Here is a 21,157-nt window from a genome sequence, read left to right as displayed (position 1 = left end):
AATCTGCCTGCCAATGCAGGGGACACGGGTTCGATCCCTGGTCCAGGAATATTCCACATGTCGAGGGGCAGCTAAGCCCGTGCACCACGACTACTGGAGCCTGCCAGCCCTGGAGCCCATGCCCCACAAGGGAAGCCACCAGAATGAGGAGCCCGCACACACCCAAGAGTAGCCGCCGCTCATCAAAACTAGAGAAAGCCCTGGAACAGCAAGGAAGACGCAGCGCAACCATCTATAAATAATTTTTAAAATGAACATTTCTAATAGGGTCAATCTGAATACTGGAGCAGGAAATGACAACCCACTCCAGTGTTCTTGCCTGGAGAATCCCAGGGACAGAGGAGCCTGGTGGGCTGCCATCTGTGGGGTTGCACAGAGTCGGACACAACTGAAGCGACTTAGCAGCAGCAGCAGCAATCTGAATACACACTAAAAAACAAACAAATAAACAAACGTGTTAGACACACTTTTCTAAGTGTTGGAAAGAGAGTCCAGGACAAAAATCCCTTCCAGAGGGCCTGACGCTGCCGAGGCTGGGCTGTGCACACATGGGGGATGGGTTGTGTGTGGTGACGCTGGGGTTTCCCGGTGTGAGAGGGAATTCTGAGCTGACGGGCACTGAGCTGATGGTCTGTGGCACACCAGGTGCCTCCAGCCCTCGGAGGCAAGCCTGGCCTGGGCCTTTTTTCTTCCCTGGCGTTTCTCCCAGCAACCAGAACAAGCTTGGCACGTAGCAGTGGTTTAGTAAACGTAGGTCGGATGACCAAAGAGTGTCGGATTCTGAAAGTTCACAAGACTTGAAGCCACGTTTGTCTGTTGAGGTGGACCATGGGGTTCTAGGCCCTTGTGTGCCTGAGTCTGAATCCTGGCCTCATTGCTTTCAGGTTCTGTGCAAATGAACGCTTTGCTTTTATATTCTCTGAACCTCAGTTTTCTCATCTGTAAATTGGGGGAGGAACAGCTAACAGTCCCTATCTTAGAGGGCCGTGAAGATGAACTTTCTCAATGTTCATAAAGCCCTTTGTCCGCACGGTCAGTGTTGCTGTTCCTCTGGTTACTGTGTCCTGGCTTCTCTGTCTTTGGAGTGTCCCCTCACGATATTCTGGGGTCGGGACCAGGGACAGAATAAATCATCAACACGGCTGAGGCCAGGGTGAATCCACACTAGAACTGGGAGGGACCGCCCCCCACGGTAACTTCACAGAGGAAAGGTCTGGAGGCCAGGAACTGGAGACTGCTCAGAGGGAGAGCTTAGGTAGGGGTAGGAGTCAGCCAGCCCCAGGAAGAGGTGCAGGGTGGGGGCCTTTTCCCCGCTTGATCCTGGGCCCTCGGCGTGCCCTCTGCCCCCCGTAGGGAGAAGATGAGCCCTCGCCATCTTGGCCAGCTGCTGGGGGCTGGTGCTGCCAGGCTCCGAGCACAGCTGAGACACCAGGTCCCTTCCGTCTGCAGGGCTGGAGATGAAGGGGAGAGGAGATGGAATTTTTCAAGGCCGCAGATGGGAAGGGGAAAGCTCAGGCTTGTTCACCAGAACCTGGCACGCTGGAGTTACAGGGCCCCCTCGGAGCGCAAGTGAGGTAAGTTTAGGACAAATCAAAGGCAGCATGCTTCCCCCAGCAGGGGAGGACTCGATGGAACTCATTACACCAAGATGTGGTCTCGGCTGGAAATAGAAATAGCTTCACAAAAGGTTTAGATAAATCTGTGGATGACAGCTCCATTCATGGGTTAGAAGGGAAGGAAGCTGTTTGGGGCCTCCTGGCCCGCGGAGAAGACATCAGGGAGATGACCTGGCCTCCGTGAGACCACCCCCAGACCCCTGTTGGAGGCAGGCTTCAGGCCCCGGGGACCCGGGAGGCAGCGTCCACATTCCTACCGCCTGGAGCCCAGTCTGACTCCCAGGCTCTTGCCTCAGTGTCCCCAGCGCTTGCCGTCAGCTGTCTGGGGAGCCGTGGGCACTGCCAGCTCTGGGAAAGTGGCCCAGCCCAGCTGTGCCCTCAGGGACCAGCAGAGGGAGACAGACACCGTGTCCAGTCCCTGCTTCCAGCTCAGAGACCAGGCTGCCCTGGGGAGGGCAAGTGGGTGCCCGAGGGTCCCTGATCGGTGTCCAACACTGCGCTAGGCACCCAAGGGAGAGGGGCCCCAGGAGCCATCTTCCCTGGCCGAGGTGGGCTTACTACAGTGCAGGGGGGGGGGAGGGACTTCAGAGAGCTGAGGGCAGGGCAGGGAGGAGACCACTTATCAAGAGCAGGGGCGCTCTGCAGCCATCTTCCCTCTGTCCCCGCAGACCCCAGCCCCTGGTGGGCAGGGTGCGGCTCTCCGTAGGACCATGCTGTCCTGCAGATACATATAGGAGGTGCTTCAGAAAGCCTTGGGGTTGACTGGGCCCCAAAGACCCGAGTGCCAGCTCCTCCCCACCCGGGAGCCCTTTCCAGGCCAAATGTGGTTCCCCAACTGCTTGGCTTTCCCCAGCCACCCTCACAGTTTCCCTTGACATCTTCCTGACCTCTGACCCCTGCCTTCTGGGCACCAGAGCCCTTCTTGCACCTGTCTGAGCTCTTGAGCCCTGGTGTCATTGAACAAGTTTCGCAGCGGTCAGCAGCGGAAGCTGACATGTGTTCAAGGTCCTCTGCCAGGAACCACGAGGTGGGCCCCGGAGAGGTGTCTGTTGGGGCCAGGGATGGGGGAGCCCCTCGCAGGCAGAAGGGGGCTGGCACCCGGCACAGGTGGGGGGCGGCGGGTGGCTCCCCTCGTCGCCCCGGAGCTCACTGTGCCTCTGTCCATCTTGCAGCACGCTGACTGCCTACGGGGAGGCCGTCCAGGAGGCCGAGGCCAATGCTCAGGACCTCCTGGAGGAAAGTTGAGCAGCTGCCCAGCTCTAGAACTTTCCAGGGTTCCGTGTCTGTGCCTGGTGTGGGGTGTCAGAGTCGGGGTGCTGGGGACAGGGCTCAGGAAGAAGGCCAAAGGGAAAGAACAAAAGGTGCAGGCAGATTAACATGGGGCTTGCAGGGGTCAGGGGTCAGGGCAGCATCATGAGCAGAGTTGGGAGGACAGAGTGAGATAATAATAGTATGTAACATTGTTGCGTGTTAAGTGCCAGAGGTTTGACTTGTATTAAGTGCTGATTGGGTGCTAAGTCGCTTCCGACCTGCGACCCCATGGACTGTAGCCTGCCAGACTCCATGGGATTCTCCAGGCAAGAATACTGGAGTGGGTTGCCGTGCCCAGTCAATTATCCCATATTCTGAGGAGGATACCATTATCATCACCCTGTTTTATGCAAGAGAAGACAGAGTGTGAAGGGGTCAAGTGACTCGCCCAAGGTCACGCAGCTGATGAAGGCAGCTCCCAGCCGTGCTGGGATGGCCCCAAGGAGGTAGCAGCTGCCGGCTGTCCTCTGACCCCCCGGGGGCTCCTGTACAACCCAGACAGTCTGGAGAAAGACGGAAGGAAGAAAGCTGGTGGGAGGGAGGGGACCGGCAGTGACTCAGCAGGGCAGGATAAGGATCTTCCAGCCCAGGGAGAGGTAACCCCACTCCTCTGCCAGGGGAGACGGAGTCACAGAGCCCGCGGCATGGGTTGGCCAGGGCAGCGGAACATCCCGGAGAATGGCGGGCAAAGCTCCTGGCGGATGGACGGAGGGGAGCAGCTGGGGACATCCCTTCTGCCCTGCCCTCCTCACACATCCATCACCCTGACATCCTTGCAGACGGGGGAGCGAGCCCCCCCAACTCTGCCTCACCCCACCCCCGCAGGGCAGGGCAGAGGCAGGAAGCAGCCAGGTTCCTCTCTGCTGCTAGGAGGCAGGGGGCTGGGAGCGCGGTGTCTTCAGGGGGCCCAAGCTGGTCCAGGTCCAGGTCCTGGGGTTTCCGCTGACATCACAGCCAGCTCAGGGTGAGGCAGGGCCCTCTGGACTCCTGCCCTTGGAGGAGAAGGGGGCATGCAGGCTGCCTTTCCTCCCCCTCCTGCCCGCCGTGGCCCCTGCACCCTGAGGGGGCGCTCATCCTGGGATGTTGCAGACCGCAGAGTCGGCCCTCAGGAGGCACAGGGAAACCCTTGTCCTGCTTCTGTGGGCAGGCCGCCATCTGACTCCAGGCTCAGCGCTCATCCCATGGTTCTAACTCCATGCTCTGCTCATGGAGTCTACTGAAGGGACGCAAGTGCTCCGGGCTGGCGCTTCTCACCGACCCAGGAGGCCCAGGTGGGGTGTCTGGCCCATCAGTCATGGGTGGGGGCTGTGGGCAGGAAAGCCCAGGTCTACTGCTCCAGACACACGGGGACTCTGACCCAGAGAGCGTGCTAGTGTCCTGAAGAGACCAGGGGCGCCCCAGGTTGGATGCCTCCTAGCCACTGACTCGATGGACCTGAGTTTGAGCAAGCTCCGGGAGTTGGTGATGGACAGGGAGGCCTGGTGTGCTGCAGTCCATGGGGTCACAGAGAGTCGGACACGACGGAGCGACTGGACTGAACTGACTGAGCCAGGGGGTTCTCAGCACATGCTGTTGTCTCTGCATCCAACCTCTTCTCTTCTCAAGAGTCCCTGCACGGTGGGTGTGGTGAAGAGGGAGCCGTGCTCAAGGCCGACAGTTCTCAATTCCAGCCCTGGTTCTACCTCCTGGTGTGACTTCAGCCAAGTGGCTTCATCTTACCAAGCCTCAATCTTCTCGTGTATCACATGGGGAAACACCAGTTCTTATTATCTAGGATTATTGTAAGAATGGAATGAAATCATTCACATAAGCCTTCGCACAGGACCTGACTCGTGGTGAGAGCTCAGTGAGTTTTGACACTTGGCATGAGTTAAGCCCGAGAGGTGCAAAAGGGTAGCGTGTCACTGAGAAACGCCAGGCATCGCAGCAGGCTGGCAGAGTCTCTGGGGCGGAACCTGCACCCCCCCAACCCCAGGGCCTCTTAGGGTTCCTGTCCTCTTAGGGCTCTGTGTCCCTGGCGCCTGGCATGGAGCAGGAACTCATGAAGGTTTGGTGAACAAAGAGATGAATGAATGAATGGATGGATGTCCTTACTCACTTCCGTGGCTTCTCCAGTACTTCACTCCTGTTCACCCACCAAGAGGGCACAGACCAGAGCCTTCCCCCGACACCCCAGCGGCCAGGGTGCCTTCAGTGTCAATTCTGCAGCTGTGTGGTGTCTTTGGGGCATATAGACAGCCTTCCCTGGGGGGTGCCAGTTATGGGGGGAGGTGGGGAGGCTGGAGGGAGGGGTGGAACCCTAGCCCATCCCTGAGTCAACACTGACTCACCCCCACCCCCTTGGAGGGCTGCTCAGTCATCTCTGGGTGCCAGCCCTGCCCCCTACCCAGACACACCCTTTGAGGCCTGACCGGCTAAACCCTGCGGATGGTAAGGAGTGAAGTCTGGAAGAAGGCCAGCGAGGGCATCAGAACAATATCCCCCTCATCGGCTCACGGATACTCCACCATGCCCTGGGGAGGTGGTCATATCCCATTCCTCGGAGAGGTGATGGGCTTGTCCCAAGGCCATGCCAGCCAGTTGGAAGCCCAGCATCCTGACTCCCCGTCCTGCACTCCGCCCGGCCTCAGCCTGTGGGACCTCAGGGCTTCAGCCAGTGGTTATAGCCACCCCTCCTGCCATCCAGCCACACGTCCACCCAAAAGCTCCGCCTCCTCTCAGAGCTGGCCTTCCCTCTGATCTCAGTTTAATGAGTGTCCTTTGTCACCAGACTCTGAAATTCTCGAAGGCAGGGGTGGGTTTTCCTCTGTCCTTTACGAGACCTGGGGCTCAGGAAATGCCTGTGGGAGCCATCATGGGACAGATGGATCTCGGAGGGCCACCCCCCCTCATCTCGCCTCTGCCCTGCCCCCACCAAGCATCTCAGATGGTGAGAGCTGGAAGGGCCCGGGAAAACCTCCCTGAGAGCCACGGGGGAGCAGTAACTGCCCCCAAGGTCTCCACCTGGAAATCAGAGGGCAGCCACCTGTGCCTCGGCCACCCCACACCCCTGCAGGGGCTCTCAGTTCTCCACCCCTCCCTTCTTCCTTCCCCACCCCCACCCCCACCCCCACGTGCCCACCCCCTTGGGGATTTGGCAGAATAAAGGCACTGTCTTTACTCCAGCCCCCACCCTGGCCCAACTGGCAGCTCGTCGCCGGCATGCTGCCTTTGCCCAGACATGGCAGAGGGGCACTGGCAGCTTGGAGATGGAGATGATTTTCCCTTGGGCAGTGGGGAAGACGGGGAGGGGAGCGGCTTGCTCCCCCACCCCACCCCCCAGGTGAGGGGAGAGGGCAGGGCTGCAAGTCCAGACAAGAGGCAGAGGGAGAACAGGGCTTCCCAGCTCATGGGGTCGGGGCGTCCAGCCCCGGGGGGGGGGGGGGCGTTGTGTGGAAAGCCACTTATCCTTGCACCAACTGGCCTGGGTCCCCATTCCAGAGCTGCAAACCTCAGTTCCTGCAAACCAATGCTTTCTAGCCTCCCGAGGTGAACTTTTGCCGGGGTGGGGGTGGGGGGCATAGACGTGTCCCTCCCCTTCCACTGCACCGGTTCCTCTTCCTTCTTCGGGTCGGCCTCCCCCTCCTTCCTGCTCCCACCTACCGATTTGCCTCTTTGTGTCTCCTCTTTCCTGCCCTGTCCCTTCTCTCTTCTCCCTCCTCTTCCCTCAGCGCCCCCCTCCTTAGCTCCCCTCTCCCTCCTTCCCCTTTCTCTCCTGGCCCCCTCCTTCTCTCCCGTATTGGGGCTGCTTTCTCCCTGACTCAGCAAGGTGCTTTATAAGGTGCTGAGGGGCTCGGCCAAATCCAAACCACATTGTCTGTGCAGACACTCTCCGCAAGGAGCAGGCTGCAAACCCAGGGAGAAGGGCTTGAGCGGCTCCCCTCTTCCCCTCCCCCGCCCCCCTTCCTCCAAAAGGGTAGCTGCTAGGAGACCTCCTGGCCAGCCTCAGTGCCTGTCACCCACTGGGCATCTGCCTCCTTGACCTTGGCATGGGCATCAAAAGATCCTCGGCTCGCTGGCCAAGAATGTCATTGAAACTCCAGCATTCTGGCTGGGGGAGGGGCGGGAGGAGGCCCCCCTGAGCACTTCTCCAAGGGTCCCCCCCAAGGCAGGTTTCATCAGAGCTGCTCCTGACTCCCAAGAAAAGCCCCTGCCCCCCACCGCAGGCCATCTCCCCTTTCCCAGCTCTTTTTCTCCTCGTTTAGGGCGGAAAAAAAAAGAAAGAAGAGGGGGAAAAAAAAAAAAGAAAAAAACCCAACAACAAAGTCTGTCCCACTCCAGTGAGGTAATTGAAAACAAACTTCTTCCCCACCCCCCCACCCCCCCACCTCAGTTCTGGAAGTGCAGAAAAGGGAAGAGCTGCCCTGGGAGCCCCGCTCTGGGCAGGACCGTGCCTCCTTCTCTGACCCGCCTCAAGGGGTAAGGGCAGGGCCGGCAGGGCACCCTTCTTTCTCTGGGGGCACCAGGGCAGGCATGGTGGGGTGCAGGCTCTGATGCCGTTCTGAGAGGAGTCCTCATGCAGGTCTGGCCCACCACCACCTCTCCCTCCTCCAGGCGGCAAATAGACCACAACAAAAGCGACTTACTACCAAGTGATTTAATTGGTGGTCTGGCTTTAGAGCACTCAAGCCTTGGAGACCAAATGACCAAAGAAAAGTCGTGGAGTGGGGATGTCTGCACGCCCCGAATGGGAGCGTTTCCTCTGCACTCTCCTTGGAGTCCTCTGTGCGGGGAGACAGGGAGACCCTCCAGGGAGGGTCTGGGCTTGTGGGTCCCTAAGGGATCCCGCCTGGCGAGTCCCTGTCCAGTCCCGAGGGAAGGACGGACAGAGGGGCACTCCACAGCCCAGCCACCCCTACCCCACCACCCGGAAAGCCCACAGCCCCAACCCCAAAGGCAGGAGAAAGCAGAGTCTTCATGGGAAAGCATTTCACAAGTGGGGACTCTGGGTCTCTCCGTCGCCTTGCACCCGAAAGGTCTCGCTGAGTCACCCCTGAAACCTCTGGTGTTGAAACTGGTCCGGTGCCTCGTGCTGATTAATGAATTACGAGTCCCCCACCCATGAGCACTCTCCTGGCCAGGGGCAGGAAGAATGAAGAACCCTGTGAACTGGAGGGAAGAGCCCTCTGCCAAGTGCCCTCTTCTTCCCTCCGCACTGGGCAGTGGGCCTGTGGTGCCCTCTGCCCGCCCCCCCGGGGGGCGGGCATTGTGAGCCGGTTAGTCACCTGCCCCAGCCCGAGCGCCTCGCTCAGCCTCGGCGTTTGGAAATGGGACAGGCGGAGGGACAATAGGCAAGGGGGGCGGTCAGCCCAGACAAAGGGCAGCAGGAAAAACACCATCACTTGCTTCGAAGCCAGCTCGCTGGCATTTGGGAGAATGTGTCATTGCGTTTACTCGGGGTGTGGGGGGGGGGGACGGAGGGGTGGGGAGGTTAGAGATGCTGAGGCAGAGGTAGGGTGAGAGCCGGACCCCGCCGGGCCGGGGCCGGCGCCCCAGGCCGACACCCAGGGAGAAGAAAAGGGGCGGCCAGCTCACTCCCCTGCCTCTGGGGAGTTTGCCGCCGGACGGATGCCCTCCCGCCCCCTCCCCCAGGAGGCCCGGGGTGGTACCGCCGCAGCCTCGCCTCACCTCACCCCCCCTCGGTGCTGTGGGAGGGAGAGGAGCCCCAGAAGCCCTCCCTTCCCTCCTCCCCCCTCCTCCCCCCACCCCGGGGAGGGCCGCTACAATTTGTGGTTACAGCTTTACACGTCAGAAAAAAAAAAGTTTGCAGAATGTCCCACACCGAAAAAAAAAAAAAAAAAATCCGAAACCGAGCGAAAAAAACCTGCGAGTGGGCCTGGCGGATGGGATTATTAAAGCTTCGCCGGAGCCGCCGCTCGCCCTCCCACTCCGTCAGCCTCCGGGAGAGGAGCCGCGCCCGGCCCGCCCGGCCCCCAGCCCCATGGACCTCCGAGCAGGTAGGAGCCAGGCGTCCGAGGCCCCGGCCCCCGCCCCCGCCCGGCAGCCGCCAGATCCGGTTCCCGTCCTTCCCCCGGGGAGTCCCGAGCCGGGGCCGGGCTGGGGAGCCGGGCGCTGTCCCCGCCCGCGGGGCTCGGGCCGGGGCGGGGGGGCACGGCCGGGCGCCCTCGAGAGGGGCCGGGCGGGGACGCGGCATTCCTGGAGTCCGCTCGGCGGGGCCGGGAGGTGGCCGGAGCGCGGCGGGCGGCCCGGGCGACCCGCAGACCTGGGAGGCGGCCACCTGGAGCCCGGCGAGGCGGGGTCCCGGGACCCCAGAGGACCGAGCCCCGCGCCAAAGTCGGGAGAGCGAGTCCGAGGAGGGAGCGGGTCTGCGGGAGGAGACGGCGCGCGCGGAGGAGGAGGGGGCCGGGAGAGGAAGCGGGCGGGAGGGAGGGGGGCTCGGGGGAGCCCGAGGCCGGGCCGGCGGGAGGCGAGGGGAGGCCGACACCTCGGGCCGCGCCGCTCTCCCTCCCCGGCCCGCCGGGAGGGGAGGGCGGGAAGGAGGGCGGGCGAGCGGAGAGAGGAGGGCGGAGGGCAGAGCCGCGCCGGGCTGGTCCGGGCCGGGCCGCGGGAGTCGCGGCTTCCTCGCTGCGCGCCGCGCGGCCGGAGCCCACCATGCTGCCTGTGGCGGGCGAGCCGGCGGCAGGTAGGGGCCGGGCGGCGGCCGCGAGCCCCCCGGGCCGGCCCGCCGTGGCCTGGGAGTGATTAGTGCGGGCGGGCGTGGCGGGGTGGGGGGGGGCCGGTGGCGGGCGCAGCCCGGCCGGACCGGGCAGCAAAGTCTGTCACCGGCCGGGGAGCGGCGGCGGCGGCCGCTCGGCCCCGGCGGCCCGCGGGAGGGCGGGCAGGGAGTGGACGGCGCGGGAAAGGGCAGCGGCCCGGCCGAGCCCGGAGCCCCGGCGCCCCCGGACCCCGCCCCCGCCCCCGCCGCCGGGAAGGGAGCGACCGGGCGGGAGCGGGCCGGGGGCGGGGCCGGGGGCGCCGGGGCCACACAGGGGGAAGGCGGCGACGCCGCCGCCGCCGCCGCAGGGAGGGGGCCGGGAGCGAGAGGTCACCGCCGAGGCGGGGGGGTGGGCGAGCGGGCCGAGCCCCTCGACGGAACCCCCAGGCCTCGGGCCTCGCCAGAGTCCCCTCATCCCGGCTCTCCCCACCTTCCTTCCCAGCGACTCCGCTCTGCGCTCCAGATGCCCTCCCCAGACTCCCACCTCCCAGAGGACGCGTCCCCGCTTCCTCCTGCGCCCGGCCCGGCCCGCCCCGCTGGGGTAGGAGGGGGCTGCCGGGAGGGGAGGGGCGGCTGGAGGTCCGGCTAGGCCGGCGCGGTCCGAGCCTCGGAGAGCGCCTGTGGGGGGCGGGGGGCCACTGGACGCGCTCCTCGGTTGGGCGGTCTCTGACCCTGACCCCTCCGGGCTGACACCTCTGTGCTTTCCCTGTCCCCACGGAGCCCCTCCCCGGCTGCGGGAGCACACGTCTGCCCTTCCCGCGGGACACGGGGATACACCGCCCCCCACCCCGACGGAGCAGACCCGGTGCCCCCACTGGCTCAGACACGCTCTCTGCCCTGGAACCAACCGGGGGAGGAAGGAGGCAGCAGGCAGCAGTGGCAGCGACTGTCCCGCCGCAGCAGCCTCGAGGTCTCCCCTCCCAGCCGATGTAATGGTTCCCTTTCCCCCTGGCAGAGCCCTGCGCGGGCCGGTCACACTTTTGCACACCCCCCTCGGCACTAGCTACTCTGTTAGTGACACTTCACATTCCTCCCCACAATCCCACCTGTCTATTCACACTCTGGCTCCTGCACGCTCCCCGAGCCCCTCCCACACTCTCTGGATAACAACACCCTTTCAAGCACACCCACACCATTGCTGGACTATTTCCTTCATTTTGCGCTACCCCCCACACACACCCCTCCGCGCCCCCCATGCCTGCTTTCTGCCCGGCTCCACCCAGGGTCCTCTTGTGGCACAACCCCGACCCTCAACTCCAACAAAAGCCCAACTCCTAGGGTGGGAACACACTCCTCAAGGCTGGGAGGCGGCCGCCCATCTGCTTCTTTCCCTGGGCCTCAGTTTCTCCTTGTCATTTAGGCTGGAAGAGAAGGGCAGGGAGGGGTCTGCTGAAGAGGACAGCAGAGCCGGAGGGCCACGTGGTTTGAAATTTAGCTGCACAGTGGGACCCCATCACACAAGCCCAGCCACTGGATGGGCTGGTGACAGAGAGGTCTCCTGACTTTGGGCCCACCCTTTACCCACTCCCTAATCTGCTTCTCAGTTGCCTAGGAGATAGGGAATCAAGGAGAGATGGAAGGGAGAGAAGGAAGACAGCGGAGGTGCAGCCAGCCCAGAAGACCAGGAAAGCTGGGTTGTTCCTTTGGGCCTTTCTCTGAGAACAGGGGCTGGCGGTGACCCCCAGGGCTGTTCCCTGACTCTCTCACCACCGTGGACCCAGCACCCCTTCAGTGGCTGCGTTCCTGTGGTGCTCCTCCACTGACCCCTCCGAGGTCACCAGGGTGCTGAGCCTGGCCTGGCCTCAAGGCAGGGCCTTCACTCTTGCTTGGACCCTCAGCCCAGCGCCTCTGGGCAGCGCCTCCCAGCTCCTACCTGTCGGGCTGACGGCTCTGAGCCACCAGTCCAAGGCGCAGAGTCTCCTGGCTGACCGGCCCTCCCCACATGACTGCCCTGGCTCGTGTGCACTGCTGAGCCCCCTATCTTTCCCGAGTAAGGTCAGACTGGGGGAGACGGGCTGAGGGGGGCAGCTGCCTAGAGACATGCGTCCATGTGGTCTGCCTGCCTGTGCAGCCATGTCAGGGTGGCCATGCGCGTGCGTGGGCTGAGTGTGTGTGTGTGTGTGTGTGTGTGTGTGTGTGTGTGTGTGTGTGTGTGTGTGTGTGTGTGTGTGTGTGTGTGTGTTCATGAGAGGGGCCTTGGTTCCCAGGGCCCAGGGATCTGGATGGAATTAGGGGCTGGCCGGGGCGGGGGCCAGGATGGGGGGGTGGCGGGGGGCCCCCGCAGCAGGAAATGTGAGCTGCTCTCATTAGCTCCTCACGTGCTCAGCCGGATTTATAAACACAGGGGAAGACGGGATGTAAACAATCAGTGGGCAGCAGCCAGAGGCAGAGTTGGGGCGGGGGCCGGGCTGGGGGCCAGGGCTGGGGGAGGGGGCCCAGGACACAGCCCCCCATTGCCGGCCCACCTGCACACCCTGGCCTGCAGAGGAGGGGGAGTGTGAGGACTCCAGGGTGCCCCCAGCACTTGCCCTCCTAGGGACACAGGCAAGAGTTCCAGGGCCTACGGCTAAACCACAGGTGTTCTCTGCCCAGACAGCTCTCAGTTTTGCTGCCTGAGAGGTGGGACATCTTGCCCAGAGCAGCAGCCATCCCGACAGAGGAGAGCCCTTTGGCCTTCTATTCCCCTCCTGCCTCTTCTCCCTCTGGATTTCTGAGGCTCCTTTCCTCTTGATCCCTCAGATCCTTCAGCTCTCTCCCCCCACCCCCCCACCCCCCCAGCCTTCAGTGACACAGTTACCTCAGAACTGAAATATTCCTGGAAACACCGGCCTTGTCTGGTTAATTTCATGAGCCGTTTTTCTGCCCAGATGACTTCGCTCTTGTTTTTCCAGAGGCTTCTCCCTGTGCCGTCCCTGTGTAGGGAGCCAGTCCTCCCCAGGGATGTCCCACAGGGCCCAGACAGGGAGGGAAGAACAAGGCCCAGAACTGGGTTCCTGACCCCCGCCCTACCCTCTGTGGGCCGGGCAGAGCCAGTCCCCGAACCCTGGCTGGCAGGGCTGCCCAGAGCACGGTGGGGTAAAGAGCCGAGCCCAGCTCCTCACTGCCGATTCTGCCGGGACCCTCGGCGTCATCACTGACTGAGGAGGAGACGGGACTTAGTCCCAGAAGGGCTGCTCCCTGCTCAGCAGGTCTCCAGCCCCTGAAACTAATCCCTCACTGTGCCCATAGGATCCTGGGCACTCAGCCAGACAGCGGCTGAGGGCAGCAGAGGAGAAGGACCTGGAGTTGTCTGGGGATGTGAAGAACAGGGAATAGAAAGGAACTCAGGGGGACTTCCCTGGTGGTCCAGTGGTTAAGACTCAACACGTGTACTGCAGGGGGCACGGGTTTGATCCCTGCTTAGGGAACTAGGATACCCCTAGTGCTGCTCAGCGCAGCCAAAAAAAGAGGGGGGGGGGAGGAGAAAGAAGGGAACTCAGAGTCAGCAAGAGCTAGGGGTGGAAAGGAAGGATGAGGAGAGGACCATTTGGGAGGGAAGCCACAGGCTACAGATGGAGAAGAGGAAGAGGGGAGCCTGTCTCCCCAGGCAGCAGTTATGGGTCTGGCCCTGCCTTCTGTCCTAAAACACACGTGGGTGGGGCACGTGTGTGCGTGCATGCGTGCACACACACACATATTCTCAAACAAGAGCCCTTCACTCAGGACGGCAGATTCCCTGAGACTAGAGGCACGCTGTTATCACGCTCTATCAGTGCAGCCGGTGCCAATGCATCTGAAAGAGCCAGACCAACCAGCGGGCCACTGCAGAAGGTCCCAGCTGAGCCCTGCCCTCCACAGAGACCTTCCAGACCGTGTGAATCCTAAGCTCTCCGAGGCTGCAACCCTCTCTAAACCCCTGACCCAGCATATGACTAAGTCTAAACCAACCTGGTCTTAATTCTTCCTAACTCCACACTTACCATTACTCTAAGTACAATCAACTTGTTAAACCTGTATCCAACTTATTTCTATCAAAGCAACATATATCATTGTAGAAAATTTGACAGGATATAATCAAAACTAAAAAAAGGAAACCACTGTCGACCTCACAGCTCCCCAAGCTCAAAACCCAAACTAGCCCTACTGAGTGACATGCCATGTATCACCCCATCAGACAGCTACATCAACAAATGCACAAACTTCAGCCCTAGCCAACCCTCTGCCTGCCCAAACCTAACCACATCCCCCAGCTGGACTCAAACCTCAACCACACTCAGTCAGCCAGATCCCAATAAACTAACCTGAAACTTTAAAAGGAACCCAGTCCTTAAACCTAACCTAGCCCAGTGCCAATTACAGCCTTACTCTCTCCTAACCCTCATGGCCATTGCCAATCCCAAGGCCCACTGAATCCTGGTCTAGTGCTCTTGACCTTGAACCTCACCTAAAACCTGAGGACATCATGTTTCCCAACGGTCGAGTCTGTCCTCACAGCTCTGACCCCTGGCCTCTGATATCCTGCGGGGCCCAAACTCTTCAGCATCATCAGTGGACAAGCTGCTGCTGCTAAGTCGCTTCAGTTGTGTCTGACTCTTAGCGACCCCATGGACTGCAGCCTACCAGGCTCCTCCATCCATGGGATTTTCCAGGCAAGAGTACTGGAGTGGGGTTCTATTGCCTTCTCTGCAGCGGACAAGCGGGACTCATCAAATACATCACATGCTGTCTCTGCCCCACCCCCACCTTGTCTTCATGGCAGACCGATCCCCAGGTCTCATTCAGGTCTAACTTTCCCCCATCTGATACCCTAGAGGAGCATGGGGCAAATCTCACTGCAGCCGGCCTCTCAGAGCGAGCACCACATTTCCTTCAGTCTAATGTGACCCTGCACTTTCCACGCGCCGGAATCAAATCCTGGAATGTATCACCCACCCGAGCCAGCCCCATGTCCTTCAGCCCGCCCGGCCCTGGTGTCCACAGCTACACCTTGCCTCTGACCCTGATGGTCTGACCCTGCGTCCTGCCTCTGGCTTGACTCCCACTCGTGGCTGCCTCTTGCGCGTCCCTCTCAGGGCTGATTTCTCTCAACTTGAATCTCTGAGAAGTGCTGTTTCCCAACCCCTGGGCTCCCCCTAAGCTGCAGAGGGTGGGTTCCCGCTGGAACCCGGGAATGCTGATTCTGATTCACATCCCTTGGCCTGTCCCCCCACGTACGCGCACACACACGTACCCCACGCACATGGCGACTCTTAGCTGACACACAGATGCTCTCCGGTACCTCCTGGTAGACACACAGGCCAAGTCCTCGTCCTCAAACACAAATATGTCTCCATGAGCACACTCAGGCCGGGAAGCGCCCCTCCTCCATTCCGCCTGCTCCCACCTGGTGTCCCACCCTCGCCCCGCTCCCACCCAAGGTGGGGAGAGACACCTGAGGGGCTGCCAGCTGCCTCCTGGGCCGGGCCACCTCACGCTCCTCCCTGTCCCGTTCACAGGGGACTCGTGGGGGATGCTCGCGTGCCTGTGCACCGTGCTCTGGCAGGTCCCTGCGGTGCCAGCCCTCAACCGCACCGGAGACCCGGGGCCTGGCCCCTCCATCCAGAAAACCTATGACCTCACCCGCTACCTGGAGCACCAGCTCCGCAGCTTGGCTGGGACCTATGTGAGTATCCGGGGCTGCTCAGGGGCTGGCAGTTGGGTGGCGAACGGGGGTGGGGGAAGAGAGAACACCAAGAGAGCGGGGGTCCCAGTAAATGACGGGGTGATGGGCAGGGGCTTGGGCTCCCAGCAGTCCCCCTGGCTGGCCCATCTCCTGCCCTCCCTCTTGGGGAAGGTGCCCCCTCCTCCCCATCCCTGGCCCCAGGACTAGGCATGTGGGCAGGCCTCGCACCCGCCTTGGCCCACTGCCGCACTGGCTGCCGGCCCGGCCGCCTGCCTCCCCCTGAGGGCCGGGGAAGTCTCCTCTGTTTACACCGTGTTGTGGTGTTTCTTGCCCGGGTGGGGCTGGGTGGGGCTGGAGGGCCCCACCCCCCATGCCTGTGTTCCAGCTCGTCTCTGCCCCAGACCTGGGGCCCTGCTGCTCCGGACCCATGGGCCTCCCTTCAGTCTGCCTCTCCCATCCTAGCTGGGCCTCCTAAGGGGGACCTGGGGAGAAGAGGGGCTGTAGGGAGCCCAGGCCAGGAGTGGCAGGGGGGCTTGGGGTGCGGATGGAAGCTATGCCATACGGATCTGGGTGTGGTCCGGAGGTGCTCAGAGAGCCCAGGAGAGAAGGGAGGAGGGTCGGGGTTGCCGAGGACCGTGGGGAACTGGCCCCTCTTCCCGTGTTCCTCTTCCACATCCCAGACCCTACTCTGGAGCCAGGGAAAGCAGGGGGAGGAGGGTGACGGGGGAGCTGGCTCCAGCCCCAGGATACACCGAGGAAATTAGTTTGTCTCTGAGCTTGTCAGCGTGTGAACCTCCCCCTGGGCCCTTGCCTATCCCAGGCCTCGCCTCTTGCTTCTCCCTCTCTCTCCCAGCTGAGCCGGCTCCCTCGCCCTCTCCCTGGGCCCCAGGCCTCTCCCCTGAGGGTTGGCAAGGCTCTGTCCTCTTCCCTAGACTGTCTTCATACCCTTCCTCCTGCCCAGCTCTTGAGATGGCCCGTTTCTGCCTCCGGCAGCCCTGCACTTCTGAGCCCTTCTCTGGGGGATGCCTCAGCGAGGACCGTGGCCCCTGCCCTCCAACGAGTGGCCCAGGCTCGTCAAGGGGCAGGCGTAGCTTGGGTGCTCCCGGGCCCTCTGCCTTCCCACCCGCGCTCTCTGCCTTCCCGTCCAGGAAACCTCTGCTTGACTCTGCTACCCGCTCCAGCTCCCGACCCTTTTTCTTCCCCGGGCTTCCCCTGCCAAATTTCTTGAAGGAGTGGTCTACACCCTCTGCCTCCACTTCCTCTCCACCCACTCACTCCTTAACCCCTGCAATCTGGCTTCCAGGCCACTGGAACGGTTCTCTCCAAGGTCGTCAGGCACCTCGCTCCTGCCAAGCCCAACGGTGTTCCTGAGACTCACTCTCCTTGCTCTCTGTTTTGCAGCCCTGCTGCTGAGCCCTGCTGCCTTCTCGAGCTCCTCTTCTTGGCTCTGGACTCCCCTGGTCCACCTTCACCTCTGTGGCCTGGCCTCCTGGGTCCTCGGGGCTCCTCTTCCGCTCTGCCCCGCCCCCGCGGGGCGCTCTCCCAAGGCTTGTGCTCTCAGCCCGTCAGCACGTCCTTCCTGAGTTTCTCCTGCGTGTTCTTCTCTTTCTGCACTTCTCCATAGGGGAGCTCATCGCCCTCGTTGCTTCAACTGTCACCTCCATGCCAATGACACCCCTGGAGAAACTTAGGGGATTCCTAGCATGGAGACGGGGCCAGTGTCAGGGGACGCAGGAAATAGAAGCTTTGGGGGCGAGCATCTCCCAGCAGGCCAGCCGGCTCCTCCGCCCCCCTCCTTCCCCATCGTCCTCTCCTTTTCACAGCTGAACTACCTGGGCCCCCCTTTCAACGAGCCTGACTTCAACCCCCCTCGGCTGGGGGTGGAGACTCTGCCCAAGGCCACTGTCAACCTGGAGGTGTGGCGAAGCCTCAACGACAAACTGCGGCTGACCCAGAACTACGAGGCCTACAGCCACCTCCTGTGCTACCTGCGGGGCCTCAACCGCCAGGCCGCCACGGCCGAGCTGCGCCGCAGCCTGGCCCACTTCTGCACCAGCCTCCAGGGCCTGCTGGGCAGCATCGCGGGCGTCATGGCAGCTCTGGGCTACCCGCTGCCCCAGCCTCTGCCCGGGACTGAGCCCACCTGGGCCCCTGGCCCTGCCCACAGTGACTTCCTCCAGAAGATGGACGACTTCTGGCTGTTGAAGGAGCTGCAGACCTGGCTCTGGCGCTCGGCCAAGGACTTCAACCGACTCAAGAAGAAGATGCAGCCTCCGGCCACCGCGGTCACCCTGCACCTGGAAGCCCGTGGCTTCTGATCTCTGACCACCCTCTCCTCCCCCTCCTCCTTCCAGCCCTGCTCCCACTCTAGGAGGGAGAAACACGTACACCAACACTTGTTGAGCCAGGAGACAGAAGCCGTGAGCCTCTAGCCTCCCTGGACTTGGAGGAGGGTGTGATGCAATAAGGCCCATCCCCTCCTGGCCTCCCTAAGTCCTACGGGTCTGAGGAAGAGGTGCAATAGGCCCCATCCCATTTCCACAGGACATCATACTCAAGGGCACCCAGAGTGGCTGCAGTCGGTGTGAGGCTCTTGCAGCTTCCTGCTTCCTGCCCACCACTTGCCAGCGCCCACCCAGCCCCTCAAGTGGCACTTCCAGGAAGCATGCCTGTAGGGCAGGGACAGGGGGGCACCATCACATGTGCCTTTCTGGGGTGAAACCCTTTGGCTGCCCTGCTCTCCTTAGATGGGTGTTGCTCCCCCACCCCTCAAACAACTCAATACATCCAGTTCAGGAAACACATGGTGGCCAAGTCCAGATGGAAGAGATGTGATGAAAAATGGAAGAGGTGGGGTCTGCAATGGAGGTAATACAGAAAGCAGAGGGGCAGGGACAGACTGGACCCAGGGGTCACCAAGGCGATCCGTGGCACAGGGTGTCATCCAGAAGGACACGGCCTTGAATTTTCTTGCCAGCTTCAGGGTGCCTCCCCTCCGCCCCCTTTCCCAGGGTATCTGTGGGTTGCCCAGGCTGGGGAGGGCAACCACAGCCACAGCCACAGAATTTCCTGAAAGTTTACATTGCGGTAGCATTTCGGGGTACGGGGGCAGCTCCCCTAGGCCCTGCCCCCCAGCCCCACCCAACTCATGACTCTTTTAAGTTTGTTGTATTAATATTTATTTATTTGGAGATGTTATTTATTAGATGATATTTATTGCAGAATTTCTATTCTTGTATTAACAAATAAAATGCTTGCCCCAGAACGTCATCTCTTTGCTTGACCTTGCCCCACCCCTGGCTCTCATCCGTGTTCTCCTGGCCTTCCCTCCGCCCACCCCCAGCCCTAGGCTCCCACACCTGCTGATGGAGGGCCAGAAGCCCAAGGGTTAGCCCAGGAGATGCCAAGAGCCGGGAAGAGGCTCTCTCCCTTGGGTCCACCGGGAAGACGCTCCTGCCCCTCACCTGCCCTCTTCTCTTATTGTTTAGTCCCTCAGTCGTGCCTGGCTCTGTGACCCCGTGGACTGCAGCAGGCCAGGCTTCCCTGTCCTTCACCATCTCCCTGAGTTTGCTCAAGACTCATGCCTATTGAGTCAGTGGACTCAACCATCTCATCCTCTTTCACGTCCCTCTCCTTTTGCTTGCAGTCTTTCCCAGCATCAGGGTCTTTTCCAGTGAGTTGGTCCTTCGAATCAGGTGGCCAAAGTACTGGAGCTTCAGCTTCAGCATCTGTCCTTCCAATGAGTATTCAGGGTTGATTTCCTTTAGGATGGACTGGTTTAATCTCCTTGCTGTCCAAGCAGTCCTCCCAAGTATCTTCCCCTCTGTCGCTTCCCTTCCTCCTTCCGGCCTTTGCAAATCCACCTCACTCCCCTGGATCACGTTAGTGGTCCCATAGGTCTGTCCCTGTGCAAAGCTGTCTATCTGCCCTCTGGCACTCTCTCCAGGTCCCTCAGCTTCCCCAGGACCCCCACCTGTGGCTGCCTATCTGAGCCCCCCTGCAGTAACCCTCACCTTCTAGATACTTTTCATCTCCCAGGAAGTGCGACAGACTGAGGCTAAGTCACAAGCCTCAGCTGTGATTCTACACTTTGCTCTTCAACATAAAAGTAATAGAGGTCAGAGAACAACTCACATTGCAATGCAAGCAAATAAGACAGATGCTGTTCAAGGATGTTGTTGTCGTTTAGTTGATCAGTCATGTCCGGCTCTTTGCAACCCTATGGACTGTAGCCTGCCATGCTCCTCTCTCCATGGGATTTTTCAGGCAAGAATACTGGAGAGGGTTGCCACTACCTTCTCTAGGGGATCTTCCCAATTCAGGAATCAAAGCCTCGTCACCTGCTTGGCAGCCAGATTCTTTACCATTGAGCCACCTGGGAAGCCCCAGTCGAGGATGACCTAAGCTCAAATTCCAGGTCCATAACCTACCAGCTAGGTGACCTTGGACAAATGATTTAAAGCTCTCTATTGTCCAGTTTCCCCATTTGTAAAATGGGTAAAATTAACACCCTTATAAGAATGTTGGAAGGGATAAGAGACACAATGAAGGTAAGATGCCTGGTTGAGGCACCAACGATCCATAGTCACAGATGACTAATGTCAGCATATCGGGATACTCCGGTAAAGAGCCGCTGGGTGGATCAATGGGCTAATTGTTCCCAGGTAATACAGGGATATTTTACCAGGGCCTCTTGCAGACAGTACCCTAAACGAAGGGAGTAACAAATGAGGGTGATGGCAACCAGTGGACAGATATTTTGAAGACTTAATTACCTGCCCGTCACTGTGCTAACTGGTGTGGGAACGCCAAAAGGAGGCCAGGACCTGACTCGGCTGCTGCCCTTATAGAGCCTGCAATCTCTCTGGGAAGAAACTGGGCTCGCCTGAGCCCAGAAGGAACAAAAGCACAGAAGCCTGCTCTTGCAGATAGACCCTGGGAGGTGGTGACAAGTGCAGAGTCACTGGAAGTGGGAGATCTGGGAGTACAGGTGCGGGAGCCACGAACCTGCTTGTGGGAGGGGCGAGCCGGGCCCTGTCAAAGGTCCCTGAATCACCTGACCCAAGTGGGGAGGACACACCCACCCTGAGGGGTCCAGGCATGGCCAGGGACACCTGCAGTTCCCACCACCCGCCAGCCTAAGGAGATAGAAAGAAAAGGGCATCTGGGCTGTCTCCATGCAGAGGTTGTTCTGTGAGGCACCAGGCAAGGGGCTAAACAGGATGCAGGCTGAAGGAAGGTGCTTCCCGCCTACTGTGTGCTTCCTGGGGGCAGATTCCAAGTCTTCCCCATCTCCCTCTCCAGCACACAGCTCAGGCTCAAGCTCAAGCCCAAAGAAGGTGTTCAGTTAGCGTGTGGAACTAAACGATCCAGGAAAAGGGACCAGCCCCCGCCCCATCCCCACCCTCTGCCAAATGCTAGAATCCAAGGCAGAATTTGATTAAGTGCAGAAAGACGCAGGCGAAATACTATTTGAAGGAAGGAGTGATGGCATCCAGGCGGGTGAGGGCCCTGCTGGTCTGCGAGCTCCACTGGGGACGAAGTGGCGTCTGCAGTCCCCATAGTATTCCCAGCACCCAGGACACAGCGGGTGCTCCTGAGGGGGATTTGACACCGTTCCTGGAGGGTGGGCAGGACCAGGGCTGGTTGTGTCCACCTCCTTTTTAACCAGGTAGCATCTTGAGGGTAGGCTCCACCGTGTATTCACTGTTGTATGCTTGAAGCATTTTCCCATAATGATAAAGTACTTGATGATCCAATTTGAAGAGCGTCAAGACAGCAATACGTGAAAAGCCAAGAGAAGAGCATTTCAAGGAGGCAGCCCCAGGAGATTGG

At 60.8% G+C, this 21,157-nt stretch overlaps 1 protein-coding gene across 10 annotated transcripts; it reads left to right on the top strand.

Annotated features, from left to right (window-relative positions):
- Positions 1-7,801: 7,801 nt before the first annotated feature.
- On the top strand, positions 7,802-18,587 carry CLCF1 (cardiotrophin like cytokine factor 1). Of its 10 annotated transcripts, none has more exons than XM_043452254.1 (4): positions 7,802-8,923; positions 10,124-10,222; positions 15,156-15,322; positions 17,146-18,587. In XM_043452254.1, exons 1-4 carry the CDS (start codon positions 8,908-8,910, stop codon positions 17,638-17,640), a joined length of 777 nt encoding a protein of 258 aa, XP_043308189.1. In that variant the 5' UTR covers positions 7,802-8,907; the 3' UTR covers positions 17,641-18,587. The 10 variants fall into 10 exon arrangements, with proteins under 10 accessions (XP_043308189.1, XP_043308191.1, XP_043308197.1 ...); XM_043452257.1 differs by lacking the exon at positions 7,802-8,923 and adding an exon at positions 9,033-9,260; XM_043452259.1 differs by lacking the exon at positions 7,802-8,923 and adding an exon at positions 9,033-9,273.
- Positions 18,588-21,157: the final 2,570 nt, after the last annotated feature.

This window comes from Cervus canadensis, chromosome 29 (assembly GCF_019320065.1).
Source record: "Cervus canadensis isolate Bull #8, Minnesota chromosome 29, ASM1932006v1, whole genome shotgun sequence".
Taxonomy (NCBI): domain Eukaryota; kingdom Metazoa; phylum Chordata; class Mammalia; order Artiodactyla; family Cervidae; genus Cervus; species Cervus canadensis.
This window is presented reverse-complemented; position numbering and strand designations above follow the sequence as displayed.